This window comes from Pyrus communis, chromosome 16, assembly GCF_041283825.1.
Source record: "Pyrus communis isolate YQ-2024b chromosome 16, ASM4128382v1, whole genome shotgun sequence".
Taxonomy (NCBI): domain Eukaryota; kingdom Viridiplantae; phylum Streptophyta; class Magnoliopsida; order Rosales; family Rosaceae; genus Pyrus; species Pyrus communis.
Genome location: NC_142580.1, coordinates 8,776,140 through 8,797,459, shown reverse-complemented (window position 1 = coordinate 8,797,459; position 21,320 = coordinate 8,776,140). Strand labels below are relative to the sequence as shown.

Below are 21,320 nucleotides of genomic sequence, written 5' to 3'. Positions count from 1 at the left end.
CCCTGAGCTAGGCCGAGTTAGGTAAAGCAGTGTGCTCTCTGTAATTTAGAACTGAAGCAGGTGGACGTAATTATACGAAAACTAATGGAAAACCCCTAGGTAACTGTAAAATATATCACCATTGGCAACTGTAAACTTGTCAACTACTATGGTGTTTTGACCATCAACCCTAGAAACTAGGTCACATAAAACTTGACTACTGGTCAAGTAAGGAAAAAGGAAAGTGTGAGCCATATACAATTCTGCCTTCTCCTATCCTTCTTGCAATTGACACAATTTCCCAAACAGAAAAAAAAAAACCACGACGGTCGTTACATACAGGCGAAAAAATTACGGGTAGGGCAAAGAAATGTCATACAGCCTTTGGTTTACTCCATCCAGTTACTTGACATGGTGGAAGTTGATCATTGACCTTCGTTGAGCGAACGTAGAATTTCATCTGACTTTTTGGTCGGAACTTTCATTTTGATTCGAGGCCTGGTTCTTCCCGTCAGCCATCTGTTGATAATACAGATATATATATATATATATATATATATATATATATATATATATATATGAACTTTGATTAATAGCGAATCACATAAGCAAACAAAAATACTATAACTCAAAGCAGACGGAAGCTCTTCTAGTTGCCATGAAAATTGTTGATTTATCTATAATTGTGCATGTGCGTGTATATTTATAAATGCAAATACAATGAAAAATTACCTCAAGTTTCTCAAAGTTTGAAATTAGCCTCGTATACTGTTCACAAGCTTCAGGCTGACGAGCCATGGACTGTACCCTTGCAAGAGCTTTCTCAACCCCAGCTAATTTCTGCTTCCGACCGACACTAAGAAATTCATAGTCATCATTTTTTTTAACCTCTGAGGATGCATCTTCAGTAGGCTTTTCCACCTGAAATCCTCGCAGACCAGTTCCTCTTCGCCTCCAACGCAGTATAACCTTTTCCAATACACCAACAGACCACAAAACCTTTTTGTAATTCTTCCGGACCTGATGTCCCCTCACATGAGCCTAAAAGTTACGAGCAGAATCAACGATAATTTAGAGCATGGACAAAACTCCAGATAAAGTACACCCAAGTCCCACAAAAACGAACATTTATATGGTCAAAGTTTTTCAAAGGAAGGACAACTGTGACACGTTGTACTGTTTGTACTGTGAACATGGAGGGCCAAAAAACGCATTGTACAGTCCATGCATGTCCACAATTCCACAACATTTGGAAGATAATAAAGTTAGCAATGACATACACATCAAGAATTAAGTATAAAAAAGTTTGAGGTACCTGAATTTTAACAATACGGTCACGAATCTTCAGATAATCCTTTCTTCCCTTCCATCCACGATAGTTTTTTTGAATCTTCAGAGCTGCTGCAACATGCAGATAATCTTCATAATGAGCGAACTTCTGTACTCTCTTCAAGGAACGACGTGCAACAAGGTCCTGAGACGGAACTTCAGAAACATCTGTTCTACTCTTGGTTAACTGTCTATGACGGAATGAACGAGCCCGGAAAGCTTCTTGAATTAGAGCAGCCGCATGAGCTGATTTCCTAACAGCTGCTATAGGGTTTTTGAGAGAATGTTGCTCATCTACTGGATCAGATGCAGCAACTTCTGCAGTCTGATTGGCGTTCTCAGCTGCAATAGTTGCGGTAACATTGTTCATTATGTTCTCATTCATGGTCAATAACTCTAGGTGACTGGTTAAATCTGCTTCTGCCAAATATCCAGCAATCCCCTTATGCCCTCTACTTGAGGCTAGATCAGCAGCAGTTTGTCCGCCAGGAAATATTGACGTTGGGTCCTCGACGGCTCCTGGAGCGGCACCTAGTTGAAGTAACGTGATGACAATTTCCTCTCTATAAAAGGGTTGAAAAAAACAAGAGAATAGTGTTACATACAGATCCATACATGTTGCATAAATAAAGTATTAAGATGGCATAGCTGACCCTTTTACCCATCCTCAGAAATGGTAAAATAACATGCACTTAACCTTATATACTACAGCAAAATTAAGAGAAGAATGAGCCTAGACATACAGTATTTGAATTTAATACTAATCACTCCGTATAAACTGCATGCAGATGATGAATATGATTGGATATAAAAGAGAAGAATCTATAACAGCAACCCTACCTTCCAAAATATGATGCCCAGTGAAGCCCTGTTCTGCCGCGAGCATCTCTGAAATTGGGACTGACGCCTGCAGCAATTATGGGACCTATGGCCCACTCGTAACCAAGAGCAGCCGTCAAATGTAGAACACCTTGGCCTTCATTATCCAGAACATGTGGTCCTTTTCCTCCTCCATGAATTTTAGAGACTAGCCATTCACAAAGTCTATCCTTCAACAAATTCTGAATCAAGGCATCCCTACGGCTCAAGTGATCACTTTTGCATGACACAGAAGCCCCATCAATTGTTACCCAATCACTTTCACTGTTGCCTTGCATTGAAAATATGGAACTTTTGAGCTTACACTTATCACAATCTGGAACAGCACATATCAACCACTTCCTCTCTGAGCCCAAGCTCAACAATTTTGCTAGTCGTATCTGAAAGCGCAATTCATCATCTTGTAGTTGTAAGTTGTTGATAGCTATTCCAATGGGTTTTTCGCGGTATTCAAACTCCCTGATCTCACTGCAGGCTAACCTATTTCTGCCGGTCACATAGAATGGAACACGCCCAGGAGCATGCAAAGGAGTTTGACATCTAATGGCATTGTTAGATAGAATTTCAGCAGAAACTTCTATTTCACCAAACATGCATCCCCAATTAGTGTCACCAGAATCCTTCTTGCTTCCCAGAAAACTACCAACTATTAAAACCTGAGAAGGACGAGAGGAAAAAACTGAACAATGTCTACGTATAGCGTACATTTTTCTAGAAAAATAAAATAAAAATAAAAATACAAACTCTATTAGCATGTACACATACCTTTGTTTCAGTTCCTGAATAAGCCCAATCTGGCGAAAAATCAGAAATACTAAATAGTTGTTCTTGGGAAAGAAGGGGGCCCAGTGAATCTATATCCAACTGCATATGGTGTGATAAACTGGATACTTCCTTATCACCACTCTCAGCATCAAATGTACTCCAGTAATTACCAGAGTCAGAAGCCATCAAGGAATCATCACAATCCACACCAATTTCTTTATCCATCCATCTCCCAAAGCTGTCTAGTTTCTTCAGTTCCATATTATGCACACCACCATCTCTATAATTCTCTCCGACTTGGTTGGAAGGAGTTACTACAGTCTGAGGATCAGTATAATCTTGAACCTGAGGATGAAACACATCGAAGACATGCTCCTCTGGCACCTGCAAGAAGGTTCAAGTATCACTAAGGAAATTCCCACTACACGAAACACTAACCTTAAAAAATGAAGTACAAAACTTGAATAGAAAAATAAAACAAGAAGAAAAGAAATTCAGACAATCGGATACTTGAGTTTCAAACGTAACACATTAGTATGGTCAATGTTGAAGAAAGCTTAGGGTCCACCATAAAACCAATTGTCAATATGAGGAGTACCCCAACTCCTTATAAGGTCCCTTCTTTCCCGATCGGGATTCGTACTCTCAACATGAAAATAAATGTTTATACACATATCACTGCATAAAGAGATGGAAAGGAAAAGTGTGGATGACTGAACTTGTCATCAACCTCATGGACATTCCATAATGCACAGAATAGCATTATATAACAATTTTCCTCATGCATGGATAAGTATGATCTGTGGAATAGGGACAAGTACTCCACTTAGCCGTTAGCCCTGACCATGAACAATCCTGGTAGGCTTAAATCAATTCTCATAACTTCCTTTATTAAAAGTTTTAAGTTCAATAAGATATCTAAATGAAATGATTGGTCAAGTTTATCTTCAACAGTGTAGTAGTGTATTGTGGTAACTTATAACACTAAAGGGGGTTCTGAGCATGCGAGTGTGAGTGTCACATTCATATGCACTACTGTTGAAATTTGAATTCTACTCATCAATCTCAAAAATAAAGATGCATATGCATACAGTCTACATCAGAGCACTATCTCATAAAATGAAATATAACTTTTTATAGGAAACTACATAAAATTAGATATGGACAGTGGGAAGGAAAGTGTGACCGTAGAAAACAGACCTGATCTTCTCTTTGAGAAGGTGCTGAGAAAATTTGGACATCTATGTTAGTGGTCAACCTATCTTCGCAAGTTACATCGTTGACTCCACTACGAACATCCACTCTAGAATCTGTTAGCTTATTAGTTATGAAGTCAACTCTGTTAGGTTCTTCAACAAAAAGGTTTTGGGCATGCATGCTGTGCTCATTTCTCGTTGAGCTATCCACTCCGTGCCAGGAGGATAATCCAGCACCATGATCACATTTAGGTCCACCATACCACGTACTAGAGGGATCCCTGAATGACTCAGGAAATCCTGAAAAGCACCAGAGACACCTGGTCACATATTTCATTTTTGGAATCTTATTATTGCAAAAGATAAATTAAAATCATTGAAACAAATGACTTTTATATGCGTAAAAAAAGATTACTCTATAGGTTTCGTCTATATAATGGGGAAAAAAACATAAAATAGGACCTGATAGAGGTCTAGAAGCAGAGTTCGATACAATGGATGATGCATGTTACTGTTAAAAGACCAGAGACAGTAAAATGTGATCAGGGAGCAGAAGGGAAAAATATGTGAAGATATGTTTTTCTTAAAGAGAATGGAACCATGGAATGTCCAGCCATTCCAGGTAAAAGTAGAAACAAAAAATGAAATTGCAAGACTTCAAAAAATGTGAAAAACTGATTCAATGAATCAAATACAAATGAAAAGGCATCTGCAGCTATGCATTTTACCTCCAATTTTTTTGTGGAAGCAGTGAAGCATTATGAAAAATGGAACCAAGCATCAGTTGCTCAATAGATGAAATTCCTGCATCTCTCCAAGAATCCACATCCTCAAATTCTGTCGATAATGTTTGTCCACTCAAGTCAACTCTGTTTGGACTTGAAGCAAAGGATGTTCGAACTGGACTTGAAGCAAAGGATGTTTGAACTGGACTTGAAGCAAAGGATGTTTGAAACATACGGGCAGCGGAGTTTGCCTGTGAAGAGCAAGGAAGGACAGCAAGTCTTATTTTTAAACCAAAAGTAATAATAATAATAATAATAACTGTAGGAGCATCTGTATCCTACTGCAACATATGCACAGATCATGTACACACATTTTTAAACCAAAAAAAAAAAAAACTGGGGTACCTCTTCCACATTTCTGTAATGCACAAGAACGATGTGCTGTAAATGCCTGCAAGCAAAGAAAACAGTCTTATATGACTTGTTGATATACAGAGAACGTAGAAATTTTAAACATCAGTTCTTGGGCATGGATGATTTCTTTTTTCCCGGACAGGTGGTAAACGGAATTTATGCAAACGAATTGAAACCTAATTTATAGCTTCGAACAGAAAACTCACGTGTCAAGCATCCAATAACTCCGCCGTTGAAAATTCGCATTGTCCTCCCCATGGGCATAGTAACAATGAAGTACGTCTACACTGCCAGCCTAAAAAAGGTCAAATCACTGCAAACAATAAAGCCTTGAATTTAAATATTTGGGCACCAGAAACACAAACATAGTGATATCTTAAGTAGATAAAGGGAGAAGAAACTAATAATCTCTTACATAATCCTATTAAAAGAAGAAATGAAAACAAAAAGGAATGTTTAAACACGGGGATAAAATAACCTAAATGACCATCAGCTTCCAAAGTAGATAAATTAAGAATTTACCATTTGTGTAACATTTGCAACACCCAGCGCCAGATTTCAGAAAAAAACTGTACTCTTTATAAGTTTTATTTACTTAAAAACTGGATGTTCAAGTAACCCAAAATTAAGGTCTATTATAGAGACATTCAATGCTCAAAGAACTCTGGACAGCTGAAAGCAATAATCATAGCATATGACCCATGGATTCTCTGCTTACCTTGATCTTTACAATTACAAACTAGAATGATGAATCACGTCTTAAAACTACAAATAGTCTATCAAAGTGACTAACATTGTTGTACCCACAAAATGTACGATGACACCTATGTATTGATCCATGACAAACTATGACCACCTAAAGATAGAGGATCCAAGTACGGACGACAACAACCAAACAACGACTCACTCTATCTCTTAGAACCAACCCTATAGGTGTACTTACTAATAATAGATTGAACAGCACACCTTCAACTTTTCATGGGCTTCTTTTACAGTCTTTCCATCTTTTTTCTTCCTCCAGCGATGATCGTCTTTACGAAAATATCGAAGTGCTTTTCGATCAAACAGGTACAGAGAACCACCTGGAAAAAATGAACATCACTTAGCTTCCGTTTGCATATACCAAGTAAGAATGTCAGTGATCCATCTGAAGTAACAAATGCCCAAATGACCAAAGATCATTTTGGATGATTCTATGCATGGAATGGGAATGGAAGAATCAGATAATTAAATAAAGCAAGTTAAGATACATGTGTGTGTGCCTACATTATGTATATGAGAAATAGAAAATACCAGCTCAACTGTTTCACATCTTAACCCGTATTAAATAGTAATAATAATGATAATTAAGCAATTAGTGAGTACTTTAAACATAACTTGGAATTCCTTGTAGAGGGTTTCTTAGGACCCAACTTTCAAAAGAAAATAACAGAATGGGCAAAACAAAAGGAGATATGTTTCATCAACCAAAAATGGTTCTTATGGCAATTTCTGGCCTTCTCATAATCTACAAGTAAATGAAGGTCACCTCCCAAGAATTAATAGCACGGTTTTCCAATTTTAGTTAGAAATTAGTAAATCCAAAGAAAAACTATAATAGCCCAACAAACTAAAGTAGAACTTAACAAATTCAGACTTAACACATTGTCATCAAGAAAAACTATCCAAATGTAGCCATTCAGAAAAAGATGCAAGGGCCAACCTGGAGGCCTGACGGGCGGATGTGTGGTCAACTCAAAATTCTGATAGTTGCGAAGTATTTCACAAATTTCAGCTGGACGAAGCCAACGGTTCTTTGATTCTTGCAATATCTGGGAAAGGTCTGTCAAATTCCCAAGGTACCAACAGAATAAAAGATATTAGAAACAAAAATAATATATACGAATACAGGGTCCGATTTAAATTCGGAGCAAATACATAGACATAAATTAACACTTTCAGCATCCCCATTCTGTAAATAAATACACTAGATGCACCAGAGTAAATTTATCACAGAGACGACACAACTCAACGCACTTACAATGCATTACAAGATTACTTCCGGCTTTCAAAATAGCATTCCATCACAAAATTACTGACTCAGTTAGTCCATGCAAACTAACCCTTTCACCAAAGGTGTACTTAGTACTACGGTCTAGTGGTATTCCTCTTCATTTGTAAGCGAGAGATCTTCGGTTTGATTCTCGTCAAAGACGAATTTGAACCATATTAGCTCATTAGGAGGCTAAGCCCACCTCCCTCCTCCTCTTTAGTGTGGATATATCATTTGTTCAATTTTTTTTTTTTTTTTTTCACCAAATGTGAAAATTTGAGAGTTTTACACGCATGCATGAAGTGTTAATCAATGATCACGCCCAATAATTATTTCAATCACCAAAAAAATCACAGCCATTCTTGAAAATAACTATTATCGAGTGAAAAATTGCAAACAAAATTTGAAAAATCCAAATTTTAATCCAATAAAATAAAGAAAAATGACAGAACAAAACGAGAAATGAAGAAAGAGAAGAGGGAGAGAAAGCTGACCTAGGTGTTGATTGGGGAGGCATCTCCTGGTATCAGCCATGGGCTACCTAATGAGCTTGCATAAACCCTTGATTTCATGTGCGAGAGAATGAGAGAGAGAGAGAGAGAGAGTGAGGGACTGTGATTACCACCACCAATCCACACAGAGAACAAAACGCCAACAAAAATACATGTCCAGAAATCGCAGAAACCAATTTTTGCTCTGCTCGCAAACAAAACGGTAACAAAATCGAAAAAGCAAATGCTTTCAGGCAGCCAGTCTCCAGAGAGAGAGAGTGGGGAATGAGGTTTGGGTTGAAGGAACGTACGTTGGCCTTGAGAGTCGAGACACAGGGGGGGGGGGGGGGGGGGGAAGCGAAGAGTGAAAAGAATTGGAGAGAGAGAGGGATTGGAAGTTGATGTGGAATGGTTTTTGCGTTTGCACTAATCCGACGTGTCGTATATGGTTCTCATTCCTTTTTATGTCCAGCTGGTCTTGACAGCGCGCGTCCCATTTACTTTCGAAACTGATGTCACAGCATTCATTTTTTATTTTTGGTCATCGGTCAAACATAAAGAATGTATCCAAGTATCGACCCCCTCTGTTGGAAAAGTATCGACCCCTTTTGTTGTAAAACGTAACCATTAAATCATATTTTTCATGTATGTATTTTTACTATTAAAATATACATTTTAGAAGGGATCGACTTACAGATACTCAGTCGTTGAAGAATCGTATGAAATAGGAATGACGGAATTGCCGCTAATAATTGCACCTAAGCACATAGAGGGTCCAATTAATAAAACTCTAATCATTTTAGAAGGAGTCAGCTCCGGCACTCCTTCAGGCGGCCCTTCCTGCTCTTCAAATGTGTTGCCTTCCTATTGGTCCGGGTCTGCTTCTAACGAACTGTGTAGAGGGATGTCATGTACCAGTTGTCACAAGTTTGTATTTGGGACAATCTTTGTCAACATTCCAACATTCTCATTTGGTGAATGATTTGTTTTTGTTGTTTGCATTGTACCACGCTTGTGCTTGAAGTGTATAAAATGTGGGATAAGACATTATTATAAAATGCGGGTGTAATACAAATAAATCAATTAAAATATTGATGTGGGTGGAATACAAATAAATAAATAAAAATATTGTCACTTGATTTGCTAAACTTCTGCCACTACTCATATTAGAGGAAGCTTGAGAGGACGTTTTTCCAACTAGTAAGCGAGTTGTTGAGTTTTTTCCAACGACCTTGAAGACCTTGACTACTTCTTGCGTCTTCTCTAAGCCTCTCGCAAAACACTGTAGTAATTCAACTCCAAAATTCACGCAACGGCATCTCATTATCCGTATGCGGGTCATGAATAATTTGAATCCAATATTCACACAACATAACATCTTCGATGACTATCCAAGTAGCCATTTTTTGCACACAAAAGTATATGAAAGCTTTGGTTCAAAGTGTTGAAAATATTGAAATGTGGCGTAAGGTGGAAGATGATGGTTAGGTATTTATTGAAAATAATAATAAATTTTTGTTTTATTTTTTTATGTATTTTAAAATAATTTTTAATAAATTTTTGATAATCTCTACTAATTAATGAAACCCTCTTTGTCAACCAAAAGAGGGTGAAAAGACAAATTAGTCTTCTAAAAAAATGATGGGCAATAATGTAATTTCACAGGTCCAAATTTTATTGTCTTTTATCGAAGTCTCACCTACAAGTGATGTTAAAATACCTCCAATATTTAAAAAAAAAAAAAAAAAAACCAAAAACAAAAACCTCCCACTACCCCACTTTTTATCTCTCTCTCTCTCTCTCTCTCTCATTTTCTAAAAAAATGTGTTCATACACACAAAATGTGTAGGCAAATGCTAGTATTTATTAAGTTAATTAATTTGGATCGTTGGATTTGAAAAAGATTGAAATCCAACGGCCCAGAATTGGACACGTGGCCAACGGTAAGAATTCTGACATTTTATCTCTTTTTTTTATTTAAGTTTTTTGGCTGAAAATCCTGGACCGTTGATCTAGGAATCAAATGGCCTAGATGTTGCCACATCACTAGCCGTTGGGTTTGAAATTCAAAATTTTGTTACCGTTGAAAATCTAACTGTTCAAAAAAATAGTTGTTGAAAATCCAACGGCCGAAGACGTGCCACATGGCCATGTCCCGCGCCCTTTTAGTGTGCCTGCATCGGCGGGGCCCACCATCTGGTTGCTATCGGGAACGCACGTGTGTTTCCCATGCGCTTGACGTAAAAAAAAAAAAAAGAAATCTGGCATTCGCTGACATCATGTTGATGCTAGTATGACGTTAGATAGGCCGATTCCTCACTCAGTCCATTTTTGGCCGGCCTACAAACTGGCTTGGACTTTGGGCTGACCTATTTTTAGGGGTTGAGGGTTTTACACAGTGCCAACCTATTTTTTTAGGCTTGGGCCGAGCCTATTTTGGTCGGCTGGAGTTGCTCTAAAGCAAAAAACAAACCAACAAGTCACTCTCAATTCCACAAGAAGCTGAAAATTCAACTGCAATTGAAGAAAAGAACAAGCAAAAATACAAGCCCCTGAAAATGCTCTTATCACAAGCTACGACTGCAAGTTGTAGCAGTTATAGATTAGCTAGGGCCGTCCTAGCTCTGTCCTGGAAACCTCGGCTAAATTTTGGGCATTCCGTTTACTACTGAGCCGGCTTTTTCCTCTTTTGTTAACCGACTAGTAAGTACAAAAAGTCATCTCAAGTAAGAAATGAAACTAGCACATGGTATAGAAGGTATAATTATCAGTTTGAAGTTTCAACACATGCAACAACACAGGTACGGGGAATGATGAACCGTACGAGGTTGAAGATACTTATCTTCCTCAATCGACCGAGGGTTCACGCTTAACGCCTGGCTTTAAAGAATTATCCTGACCAAAAGAAAGGAAATACATGTAATCAAATTGTAGTCAACTTACACACCTCACTCCTATCTGATAAACACGCACTAAATTGCCAAGATAGGAAATTTGTTTCACCAACCTTGGTACAAATGTAAATATAATGAACATCAGGGTTGTTTCCTAGCAATTCCTCCGCTGAGCTTCTTCCATCACCATGCAGCGGTACAGGATTTGTCAGATCCCATATTGGAGGTTCTGGTTTATCTTCACGGGAAAGTTTCCCTGCATACATGGTGATGGCACAGACAGAAATCAACACATATATAACAAAAAAGATCAAATGCCACGCAAAATACGACTCAACGAACCTATCACATGGAGTTTTATCATCCACGAGCATGACTCTCTCAACAAGCGCAAACGATACAATGGGGCACCATATGTGACCTACAGCAGCATGCAGCATGTTTGAGACAAGTTATGGATGCACAAACTGCAAAACAAGAATACGAAAAAAGAGGGCGGGCTGGGCGGGGGAAGGGAGGGTATATCGAAATCATAGGCGGAGAACAAAAAAATAAGCAACGTTACCAGAAAGTAGACTCCTTTATCCTTGAGGACCCTACAGGTTGTTATTAACCGCTTTAATCTATGGTGGGTGAACAAAATCAAGAAAATAAGCAAAACCAAAAGTTTAGGACAACTGCATTTACTTATTAAAAGAGATTTATACCTCCAAACTTCCTCAAGCATATCGGTAGCATTTTGCCGCGAATTACTTCCACACTAAGCATGAAAAATCGCACAACAAAAGAATCATAAATAGCGAAACGACATAAAAACAAGCACAAGAACATAGCACAAGGGTTATCAGCACTTACCAAAAGAGAATCTAGAGTTCCTGAAAAATAAAAATTCACAATATGAAGTGCATTCCGCAGTTTAGTTTAGTTGTGCCGGAGAATATAATTAAATAATTACGACGATAATTAAAAATGAAGTACCTTTGTCAACAACAGCATCAAAGGAAGCAGTTTCGAAAGCACTCATATCTCGAACATCCATTTGCAAATCTAATTAATTATTAATAAACAAAATTAAGAGCTAATTAACCAAAATACAAATAAATAACTCATAAAAATATCAAATTTAAAATATAAAAAAACAGACATTTGAGGTGTGGACGATTCGAGTACTTGCTCTGCATAGTTTGGACGACCACAGATGAAATGTCAATACTAACCACATCCTCGTACCCATCATCAACCATCCCCTCGCTGAACGCTGCGTTTTGGAAACCAATTCCTTTTGAGTTTTGAGTGTGAATCAAATGGGAGATCTGAATCATCTGATCGGGTGAGTGCGGGTGCAGGGAGAAGGCAGAGTACGTACCTGAGTTGCCGCAGCCGACGACAAGGATGCGGTTGTGTTGGTTGGGATGGCGAGGGACGTAGAGATTGATCAGCGGAGCCAAAGATTGGTACTTTTGGTACCAATCGAACGATCCTGATTCGTTGGCGTAGCGGTTGTCCCAGTACCGCGACTCGCCGTACGCCTGCGTCGTCGTTCCCATCGTCATCTCTCTCTCTCAGAGTCTTCACCTTCCTTTGTTCTTCAGTCGGTTTCGTTTTTGGGTTTGTCGTTGTTGCGCTCGCCCGTGATGATATAGTTGCATATGGGCATTAATGTCATTTTTCATGAGTAGATTCCTAGATTGCCACCTGCTGGCGGGTTAAGCCGTTAAGGCACTTGAATGTGTCTTGCCATATGCAGAAAAGTTGATTCTTTTAAGTATCCCTCTATTTACATATAATTTAAAAAATTTGTTTTTTAGAATATCTTTTAACTTTTTAACGTAACAATATGCGATTAATTACGCTGGTGTTGCAAATGTGTGTCTATCTTTTGAAATAAAATTACAAGGCCAAATCATGATGATATAGTTGTTGGCTCATTTTAGTTCTAGCCAAATTATGATTTTGTAATTTCAAAATCCAGGACTTGGAAGTACTTTACGAATAAGCACATATGACCGAAATAAGATGTTTTTGCTAGCAATTGCTTATATGACCATACTCACTTTCAGTTTATTTATTTATTTTTTATTACCAAACAATATCAGAAAATCTTTTTGATTTGCAAAAGTTGCTTATTCTCTTAACATTTTTTCAAACATAATTAGCACTAAGGGTACCCTCAGCAATAATTAGACTTTTTAAGGTGCTGCACATGCCTCTCTAGTGCTAATTCCATTAAAAGAATGGCAAAATTAAACGATTAGGCTTACTATATATTTGTAGCATATTTTAATATTATATAATGTACATGTGTAAAAGACACATCATTGAACAATTTTATTTCATTATATATTGATCGAATGTATTGCATGGCACACTAATTTTTTTTATTAAAGGTAATACACGTAGTCAAATTTAGTAGGATAGATGTGTCATTAAGGACTCGTTTGAAAAATATTTTTAAAATGAATAAAAGCGCATTGGGTGAGATTGATTTTAGATTCTGAAAGTACTTTTAAGTGTTTTTTTAGAAGAAATATCAAATAAGCACTTCAAGTACTTTTTCAAAATCCACTAATAATTAATATTAAAAATATTTTCACAAAAAGTATTTTCGATTATTTTAAAAGTATTTTCAAATCATACTTTTTAAAATGATTAAAGATAATAGTTGTACGAATGTAACACACGTAGGAAGCCTACCAAAGCCCATCGAAATTGGACAAAAGGGGGAACGAACCCAGTACGACGTCGTACTAGTTGATATTCTCCTTCAAGTGTTTCTGCTTCCTGTGTTTTGGGGACAGCCACTAGAGTGATGGACGCAATCAGCCAGTTGCAAGAAAAGGTGAACACGATCGCGACAATTGCTTTCACCACCATCGGAACGCTACAACGGGATGCGCCTCCGGTCCGAATCTCCCCAAATTACCCGGAAGCCGGATCCGCACCGACCCCCAATCCCAATCCGAATCCGAATCCCAACCAGAATCCGACTCCAAACCCGAATCCGACCCCGGAAAGTGACACGGAGTTCGCGAAGCAACCCAAGCTGATGAGTGCTGATCTAGTGAAAGCAGCAAAGCAGGTGGGCTTTGAGTTGGTTGACGTGGCATCTAATTTGTTTTCTTTTTATCAATTAATTTTAATTCCAGGATTGCACTTGTGCAGTTTGATGCATTGGTGGCGGCGCTGCCGTTGTCGGAGGGAGGCGAGGAAGCTCAGCTGAGGAGGATTGCTCAGCTTCAAGCCGAGAACGACGCCGTCGGCCAACAGCTTGAGAAGCAACTGGAAGCTGCAGGTCAGTCAGTGTGTTCAGTTAACTTAACCAGTCACATTTGACCAATAATACGCTAATAGAACCGGTTACAAAATTTTAGTAAAAAATATAAGCCGAGGACATTGAAAATACAGTAATTTGGTACCGAATTATGGTTTATATTCGGCTTATTGTTTGTTCGGTATCTCCTTAATTCTATTTTTATCAAAAGTTTATAGGTACAGTTTCATTTATGTTTCATTTGTTTGCCTGAGTGGTTTTTGATGGTGGCAGAGAGAGAATTGCAAGAGGTCAGAGAGTTGTTTGGAGAAGCAGCGGATCACTGTTTGAACATGAAGAAATCAGATTGAAAAACTAGAGTTGCTTCTTGTTTCTTAGGAAATTTACCACTGTAATTTACGTTTTCTTTTTTAACCGGTTGCTGAGAGTATGGATCTTGTGTAATTGTGGTGACAGTATTTTAGAGTTTATGCTTTTAATTTTGGAAACTTTAATAAAAAGCTTCCAGTACTGTCACTTTAACGAAAAACCACATCTTTATGCTAAAAAGTAAATCCTGATACTTATTCATTTTACCCTTTATTTTGTCTTTATCGTTAAAACTCAAAATTTTTAAGTTTTTTTTATTAATTTTTTATACGAGTGATATTAGAGAAGAATCAAACTCGGACATCGAGTCCAAGAGTGTTGCAGACTTATTAGGAGAGAAGATTCAAACTCAGACATCGAATGTAAGAGAGATGGTAAATCCTGAAGTTATGAGCCTAGGGTTACTTACATGTCAATGAAATGAAAGACTATTCTCCAATCGAAAGGGCGTCTAGCAAAACCTTGAAGAATCCGGCACTACGGACTTTTACTAACCGGTTCACGATGGATACCGTACAGAGAAACCGCCGTTTATATCTGAACGGAGAATGAGACATCATTCGCAACAGATTTGGCAGTCAAGTCACTTCGTTTGTTTTTTGTTTCCATGAATACCAACGGACACGAAAAATGATCTCCAACTTTCCAAAAGGAAAATGTTCTAACAAAACCAAATAAATCATCCTAATCAAACCAAATAAATCATCGTCAAACATGATGGTTGATATTGTCCTGTGTATGCATTCGCAAACTTAAATAAGGTGTACAACAAGAAATGTCTAAGCTGACAATGAGTTTCGACAGATTGAAAACTAGGATCCTATTCAACGGGAGCGTGCGGTTTCTGGTAGAGTTCAATGCCAAAGAAAAAGTATGACGATTTGTGAGACTGCAGCGGCAGAGCTATCTCTTTTTCTTTCCATGTTTCCCAGATTTGGCAGGCCCAGCACTTGAAGTGGATGCAGCGGGCTCCTGCTTCTTAGTCCTACCAGGATGCCTAGGAACCATCTCTGCAACTTTCAGCATCAGCTGTTTTCCTGCAATTCAGTCAAAATAAAAACCAAATAATTATATACATGTATTAATCAAAAGGCACACGAAAAACAAGGACAAATCTTCATTTTATGTTTAACTAAATAACGCAAACAGTTGAGTTGTAGAATGTGGCGACGCCCTTCATAGGATCAATGAGACAACCAGACAAAGGAATCGCTTGCAAACGCTCACTGAAAAAACTTCGAAAACAAAGTCCAGTTGGTAAGACTTATTCTGGCTTTAACTATCTTCGTAAAGGTTGACAATGTTATACATCCGTGGTTCAAAGACGAGAATGGCGAAGAGTGCATATGCCCCACTGTTACAAACAAGGATCTCTGTACCCTATATCTTATTCATTCCCCGTTACCCACCCCAACCCACAGCTTGAGTCACAGATTAGGAGCCTATGATATAAGGTGAGAGTAAACTTGGGGGACTCTAACAGCTAGAAACTGCCAAATATCACAATAGCTTTTGCTTTAGCTATGTAGAGAGAGAATAATTTCACAGGATACCTTTGCTAACACAGTAAGTTTTATCTCAATACCAAGGATTACAAAGAGCAATAATTGAGAATCTCCCTACGATAAATGGGCTAGTCCAACAAAATTAAAGGCTGCTGTTTAATGTCCCATCCCGAAATCTTGCATTAACTGATACATTACTTTGAGAATGTCATAAAATTAAGGGTAAGTGCAATAGTAATACAGTAATACTTACTGGAAGTAATGTCTGGATTATATGGAGTTCCATCTTCCTTTTTGAGCAAGACCCTCACTCTCCCAATTTGCATGAAATCACGTGGATAAGCCTTATCTATCTACAACAGTCAAACACGCCGCATATATTAGCACAAATCACACCCATTACTGGAACTAAACATGCACAAACCTTATGACACAGATGGTGCAAATGTAGCAAAACAAACCTCGATTGCAAATGGGAGTTTAAAATAGCTGCAGCAATCACCAATCTCAGCACAAGTAGGACCCTCGCACGCTTTCGCAACACTGATTCGCCTCCCTTCAGCCACAGTTTTCTTCGAGTTAATATAAACCGGATAAAGAACAACCCACTTCTTTATATTGGGGGTCTCCTTATCCATGACTCAGCTAATGAATACCTACACGATAAAATTATTTAATTACAACACAAACCCATCACATTTCTTTCCTTCCTAGACACAAATGCACAAAAAAAACATCGAAATGTTAAATGGAAAAAGAATATACATTTCAATCAATATGCTATAAGCAAGACGAAGATCAATCAGAAATCCCAATTACAGCTAAATACTCAATGGTTCAAGATTTCTATATATATATATGTATGAATGTATAAACAATACACACACATATATATTCAAGAAAAGCCTGATGATGCAGATCAAAATCAAGGTAATTTAGTACACTATTCTTAATCCCTGACCAACAATCACCCACACAAAAAACAAGGCAAGCACACGCAGATGTAAAAATGCACCAGATCACAGAAACCCTAAAATTCCAGCGACAGAAAGAAAATTCAAGTGGGATTGAATCAATGAACTAACCCAACAAAATAGCAATTGAAGTTTGAGAAATGGGGAGGGGGACGGTGGAAACAAAAAATTCGAGCAATTGAATCGAGTCGAAAGCGTGATCTGAAGAACTTACCAGAAGTTGAAACACAAGCAATGGAGAGTTTGAAGAGCAAGCCGTGATATGCGAGAGACTGAGACTGCAACGGAGATTCGACGACGAAGACCGTCCGCGCGGAAGAAAACATGAGTTTTTACTTTTAACGCCCAATAATTTGGGCTTCACACACTCTTCAAGATTTCAGGCCCGTTTATATTTTTCGGGTTGGGCTTGATCAGCTATAACCCAGCGCATATTCAATAAGGTAGTGCTGTTCATACATTATTTTTTGCCTCCACCGATATACGAATGTTAAAAAATTAATTCTATTCAAGTAGTCTAATAGCTTAGCAAATATGGTATTGAATTTTTACTCATGCCCAAGTTCACCTTTTTATTATTTTAAAAAAAAAAAATTTATTCGATTATGAGATTCAACAATAAGACCTTTTCTAATTATTGACAAATACTTATATTTTTTTTAACAAACGATATCATTTGTACTAAAGGGAATGATGTAGGTTTAACCTCACAATAGACTAGTAATAATGTGGTTCAAATTCGTCTTTGATAATAATCAAATCTAAAACCTTTCACGTACAAGTAAGAAGGAATATCACTATAGCAACAAATACAGTTTTTAATTGTGAAACGGAGAATAGAGTGCTACAATTGATGAAAATCATGAAATTGGTTGTTGAAAATCGTTGGACAAATTAAGAAACTTCCAAAAGTGTGACATAATCAGCCTTGAAGTACCAGCTTCCCACAGTTCGCTAACTACCATGTCTAAAGAACACAAGTGGCGAGAAGTGGCACGTGGCAGGCACACTTCAGCAATCTGATTCTTAACCAATCCACTGGCGCGTGTATGTAGTAGGACTATTTCCACGCGTGTGACTTTACAATCTTATCCAACTGTACACACTCATCAGCCGCACCTGCCAACTGCGCACTTCCCGTTCGCAACAAAACATCATTTGCCACTCCACTCCACCGCACCATACCAGACCCGACCCGACCCGATTGTTCGTATCCGGCGACGCCAGCGTGATCCGAGAAAATCCGACCCAATGGCCCGGAAGAAGATCAGAGAATACGACTCCAAGAGGCTGCTCAAGCAGCACCTGAAACGACTCACCGGAATCGACCTCCAGATCAACTCAGCTCAGGTGACCGAGTCAACGGACTTCACCGAGTTGGCGAACGAGCTGCCATGGCTGTCGTCGACGCGGCTGGTGGTGAAGCCCGACATGCTTTTCGGAAAGCGCGGAAAGAGCGGCCTCGTCGCCCTGAACTTGGACATGGCGCAGGTCGCCGAGTTCGTCAAGCAGCGACTCGGTAAGGAGGTAATTGAATCCGATTTCGTATGATTTGAATCGTCTTTTGGAAACCCGAGTTTTTGAATTAGGATTTTTGTATTTTTTTTGTTTGATGGGTTTTGTGTAAATTTTGGAAAAGGTTGAGATGGGAGGATGTAAGGCGCCGATTACGACGTTTATAGTGGAGCCATTCATGCCTCATGATCAAGAATTTTACCTCTCGATTGTGTCTGAAAGGCTTGGATCAACCGTGAGCTTTTCGGAGTGTGGAGGGATCGAAATTGAAGAGAACTGGGACAAGGTAATGAAAAATTGTGTTTGTTTTGAGTGTTTGGATTTAGGATGGTGTTTTCTGCTTGGTTTTGAGGTTGGTAATTTGCTGTGGCGTTTGGTTTTTATGTTGTATAGGTTAAGACTATATTTCTTCCGACCGAGAAGCCTATGACGAATGACGCTTGTGCTCCATTGATTGCCACTCTTCCATTGGAGGTGTGTGTCATAGATCATACTGTTCTTTTTGACGTTTCTCCATGTTAAGCTTGAACTTCAGATCTCGCAAGCAAATGTGTTGTTATAACAATAAACATGAGCATATACATGAGGCTCGCGACATTGACATGGACTGGTCGCGACATGGACTGTTCAATTTTTTTTGGCTATATTTCTTGTGAATCCGTTTGATTATCATCATTTTATTATTACTACTATGCTCTGTGTATTCAACTTTTTGGTTGGTTTTGGGACATATGCTTAATGTATTCTGCTGTTACAGGTCAGAGACAAAATTGGGGATTTCATAAAGGGCGTATTTTCTGTATTCCAGGGTACGAATGTCCAATATGGATTACTAAAGTATAGAACAGTGTAAAACTGTGATTAGCTATGTAATTAGTTGGGTACATGCTCTTGTTGCTGAGGAAGTTTGCATTCCTGATTTTCTTTTGCAGATTTGGATTTTAGTTTCCTGGAAATGAACCCATTTACCTTGGTTGACGGTGAACCTTATCCATTAGATATGAGGGGGGAGCTGGATGACACTGCTGCCTTCAAGAACTTCAATACGTATATTTCTCTTGATGATTTTCCAAACTTTAGTTCTACCTGTTTCTAGTTAACCACTTTTGGTTTGATTTTTCCTTCTGACAATATTTGTAATACTATTCAGATGGGGCAATGTGGAGTTTCCACTGCCTTTCGGCAGAGTCTTAAGTCCTACAGAAACGTTTATTCATTCTCTGGATGAAAAGGTAAAAACCAAACTGTTCCTTGCGCGGAAAGAAATTTATGATAAATTTCAATTTACTTTAAGGATCAGCACTTTTTTAAGAGTTGTTCAAAATAAAGTTAAACATATATATTGCAGACAAGCGCATCCTTAAAATTCACTGTGTTGAACCCAAAAGGACGCATCTGGACCATGGTAGCTGGAGGGGGTGCAAGTGTTATTTATGCTGATACTGTGAGTAGCCTGAATGCCTGATGTATTGCAACCATATAGCTATACTGTCCCGGTAGCAGCCCTGTCAAAATCTTGGGTCTCCATTTTTGGCTTTAATTCATTGTTTCTGATTGAATGTGCACCTATTGCTATTTCTCCCCTCTGTTTCTTTGAACGTTGGGAACCTTTAAATTCCTACCATGGCCTGTTGTAATATTCTGGCATCTTTATGGGAATTAGGTTGGAGATTTGGGTTATGCTTCAGAACTTGGAAATTATGCAGAGTATAGTGGAGCTCCAAATGAGGAAGAGGTGTTGCAATATGCAAGAGTTGTGGTCGATGTAAGAAGCTTTTCTTTTCTTACGAAAACCTCTTTCTTCTCTCTTGCTCACACACACACACACACACACACACACACACACACACACACTCGTATTTACTTTGTCTGACTACTCAAGTTGCAACCATTACATGTAGCATACACTAACTGCCAATAAAATTCTCATATATTGCAGTGTGCAACAGCTGATCCAGATGGTCGTAAAAGAGCTCTAATAATTGGAGGTGGTATAGCTAATTTCACAGACGTAGCTGCTACATTCAGTGGAATTATTAGAGCCCTAAGGGAGAAGGTACCACCACATTTTGACATTCATATCATATAGATAGATTGGCCTAGTTGGTTTATTTCGTTTTGTATGCTCAAACCGTTTCTTTTTTGCGACATCAAAGGAATCCAAGCTAAAAGCAGCAAGAATGCATATATTTGTGCGTAGGGGCGGTCCAAATTATCAAACTGGTTTGGCAAAGATGCGTGCTTTGGGGGAAGAACTCGGAGTTCCTCTTGAGGTATGCGACTTTCTGGTTTTGACATTTGATTTCAGTTGTTAACAAGCCTTACTCTTGAAGAACGTTAAAAGGGTGAAGTAAAACACAAATAGATTATAACTTATGAGCTGCAAGCCTGACGTCGTTTCTCAATGCAGGTTTATGGCCCTGAGGCAACAATGACCGGAATTTGCAAGCAAGCAATTGAGTGCATTGTGGATGAAGCTTAAGAGTTTCTTATTCGTGGCTCTTTGTATGAGTTTTCCAGCCTCAAAGTGTGTATTATGATTTGGCCAAAAAGGCAAAAAGTGTGAATTGTGAGTTTATCTTGGCAAGATGAGACCGCATAATTTCTTCAGTTTTCCAATCTTTTCAACTATTGTGACTTATTGTGATGAACCATGTTTAAGTGTGTTCTTGTTTTGAAAGGAAATGGTTGCATTGTGTTCTTGTTTTGAAAGTAAATGGTCGCATTACTTTCCTTCCTATCCTTCCGTTATCTGCCCCTTTGACTATTTCAAGTTTAAACAAGTAAGAGGTAATAAGCAAAAGAAAATATTTCTCGCAAAAATTATAGAGACCTTTAAGGAATGAGGAAGCGAGTAATTTTTATTTTTAAACAACGATATTCTACATGTAAGGGGACGGCGATAGTCTACTATGAGGGGAGGGGGTGGATTGGGCTAAGAGAAAATCTAAGATCTATGTGTTTATTAATTTGAATCTAAGA

The 21,320-nt window shown here is 38.3% G+C and overlaps 4 protein-coding genes and 1 pseudogene across 6 annotated transcripts; 2 read left to right on the top strand and 3 right to left on the bottom strand.

Moving 5' to 3' along the window:
* Positions 1–210: 210 nt before the first annotated feature.
* LOC137732633 (calmodulin-binding transcription activator 3-like) lies at positions 211–8,191 on the bottom strand (annotated as a pseudogene). Its single transcript, XR_015957634.1, has 12 exons — positions 7,814–8,191; positions 6,990–7,109; positions 6,254–6,369; positions 5,494–5,582; positions 5,279–5,324; positions 4,877–5,124; positions 4,153–4,448; positions 2,953–3,336; positions 2,149–2,843; positions 1,295–1,871; positions 712–1,020; positions 211–498 (listed from the first exon to the last, which is right to left on the bottom strand). The product of XR_015957634.1 is annotated as a calmodulin-binding transcription activator 3-like (transcript).
* Positions 8,192–10,309: 2,118 nt separating this feature from the next.
* Positions 10,310–12,332, bottom strand: LOC137732513 (uncharacterized). Of its 2 annotated transcripts, none has more exons than XM_068471834.2 (9): positions 12,071–12,332; positions 11,849–11,962; positions 11,683–11,751; positions 11,560–11,579; positions 11,412–11,464; positions 11,270–11,327; positions 11,047–11,125; positions 10,818–10,960; positions 10,310–10,705 (listed from the first exon to the last, which is right to left on the bottom strand). In XM_068471834.2, exons 1-9 carry the CDS (start codon positions 12,255–12,257, stop codon positions 10,658–10,660), a joined length of 771 nt encoding a protein of 256 aa, XP_068327935.1. In that variant the 5' UTR covers positions 12,258–12,332; the 3' UTR covers positions 10,310–10,657. The 2 variants fall into 2 exon arrangements, with proteins under 2 accessions (XP_068327935.1, XP_068327936.1); XM_068471835.2 differs by having other exon boundaries at positions 11,270–11,300.
* A 1,083-nt stretch (positions 12,333–13,415) lies between these two features.
* LOC137730754 (mediator of RNA polymerase II transcription subunit 21) lies at positions 13,416–14,550 on the top strand. The gene is made up of 3 exons (XM_068469715.2): positions 13,416–13,783; positions 13,867–13,996; positions 14,249–14,550. The coding sequence occupies exons 1-3, from the start codon at positions 13,514–13,516 to the stop codon at positions 14,323–14,325; spliced, it is 477 nt and encodes a 158-aa protein (XP_068325816.1). The 5' UTR covers positions 13,416–13,513; the 3' UTR covers positions 14,326–14,550.
* A 414-nt stretch (positions 14,551–14,964) lies between these two features.
* On the bottom strand, positions 14,965–17,176 carry LOC137732052 (signal recognition particle 19 kDa protein). Its single transcript, XM_068471347.2, has 4 exons — positions 17,038–17,176; positions 16,311–16,505; positions 16,103–16,202; positions 14,965–15,381 (listed from the first exon to the last, which is right to left on the bottom strand). Exons 2-4 carry the CDS (start codon positions 16,485–16,487, stop codon positions 15,248–15,250), a joined length of 411 nt encoding a protein of 136 aa, XP_068327448.1. The 5' UTR covers positions 16,488–16,505; positions 17,038–17,176; the 3' UTR covers positions 14,965–15,247.
* A 560-nt stretch (positions 17,177–17,736) lies between these two features.
* LOC137731034 (ATP-citrate synthase alpha chain protein 2) lies at positions 17,737–21,055 on the top strand. Its single transcript, XM_068470087.2, has 11 exons — positions 17,737–18,350; positions 18,463–18,624; positions 18,732–18,812; positions 19,096–19,147; positions 19,271–19,385; positions 19,489–19,570; positions 19,687–19,782; positions 20,002–20,103; positions 20,278–20,394; positions 20,495–20,611; positions 20,749–21,055. Exons 1-11 carry the CDS (start codon positions 18,075–18,077, stop codon positions 20,818–20,820), a joined length of 1,272 nt encoding a protein of 423 aa, XP_068326188.1. The 5' UTR covers positions 17,737–18,074; the 3' UTR covers positions 20,821–21,055.
* Positions 21,056–21,320: the final 265 nt, after the last annotated feature.

What these genes read in the sequence shown, in the direction of transcription:
- LOC137731034 (XM_068470087.2), top strand. Translation starts at nt 18,075, where the DNA reads ATGGCCCGGAAGAAGATCAGAGAATACGACTCCAAGAGGCTGCTCAAG. An exon ending in CGTATTTTCTGTATTCCAGG is followed by an intron (nt 19,148 to 19,270) that starts GTACGAATGTCC and finishes TTTCTTTTGCAG; the next exon opens with ATTTGGATTTTAGTTTCCTG. An exon ending in TTAGAGCCCTAAGGGAGAAG is followed by an intron (nt 20,395 to 20,494) that starts GTACCACCACAT and finishes GCGACATCAAAG; the next exon opens with GAATCCAAGCTAAAAGCAGC.
- LOC137732052 (XM_068471347.2), bottom strand. Translation starts at nt 16,487, where the DNA reads ATGGATAAGGAGACCCCCAATATAAAGAAGTGGGTTGTTCTTTATCCG. An exon ending in AACTCCCATTTGCAATCGAG is followed by an intron (nt 16,203 to 16,310) that starts GTTTGTTTTGCT and finishes TGACTGTTGTAG; the next exon opens with ATAGATAAGGCTTATCCACG. An exon ending in TAATCCAGACATTACTTCCA is followed by an intron (nt 15,382 to 16,102) that starts GTAAGTATTACT and finishes ACTGAATTGCAG; the next exon opens with GAAAACAGCTGATGCTGAAA.
- LOC137732513 (XM_068471834.2), bottom strand. Translation starts at nt 12,257, where the DNA reads ATGACGATGGGAACGACGACGCAGGCGTACGGCGAGTCGCGGTACTGG. An exon ending in ATGCTTGAGGAAGTTTGGAG is followed by an intron (nt 11,328 to 11,411) that starts GTATAAATCTCT and finishes CACCCACCATAG; the next exon opens with ATTAAAGCGGTTAATAACAA. An exon ending in GATAAAACTCCATGTGATAG is followed by an intron (nt 10,961 to 11,046) that starts GTTCGTTGAGTC and finishes CCATGTATGCAG; the next exon opens with GGAAACTTTCCCGTGAAGAT.
- LOC137730754 (XM_068469715.2), top strand. Translation starts at nt 13,514, where the DNA reads ATGGACGCAATCAGCCAGTTGCAAGAAAAGGTGAACACGATCGCGACA. An exon ending in TAGTGAAAGCAGCAAAGCAG is followed by an intron (nt 13,784 to 13,866) that starts GTGGGCTTTGAG and finishes GCACTTGTGCAG; the next exon opens with TTTGATGCATTGGTGGCGGC. An exon ending in GAAGCAACTGGAAGCTGCAG is followed by an intron (nt 13,997 to 14,248) that starts GTCAGTCAGTGT and finishes TGATGGTGGCAG; the next exon opens with AGAGAGAATTGCAAGAGGTC.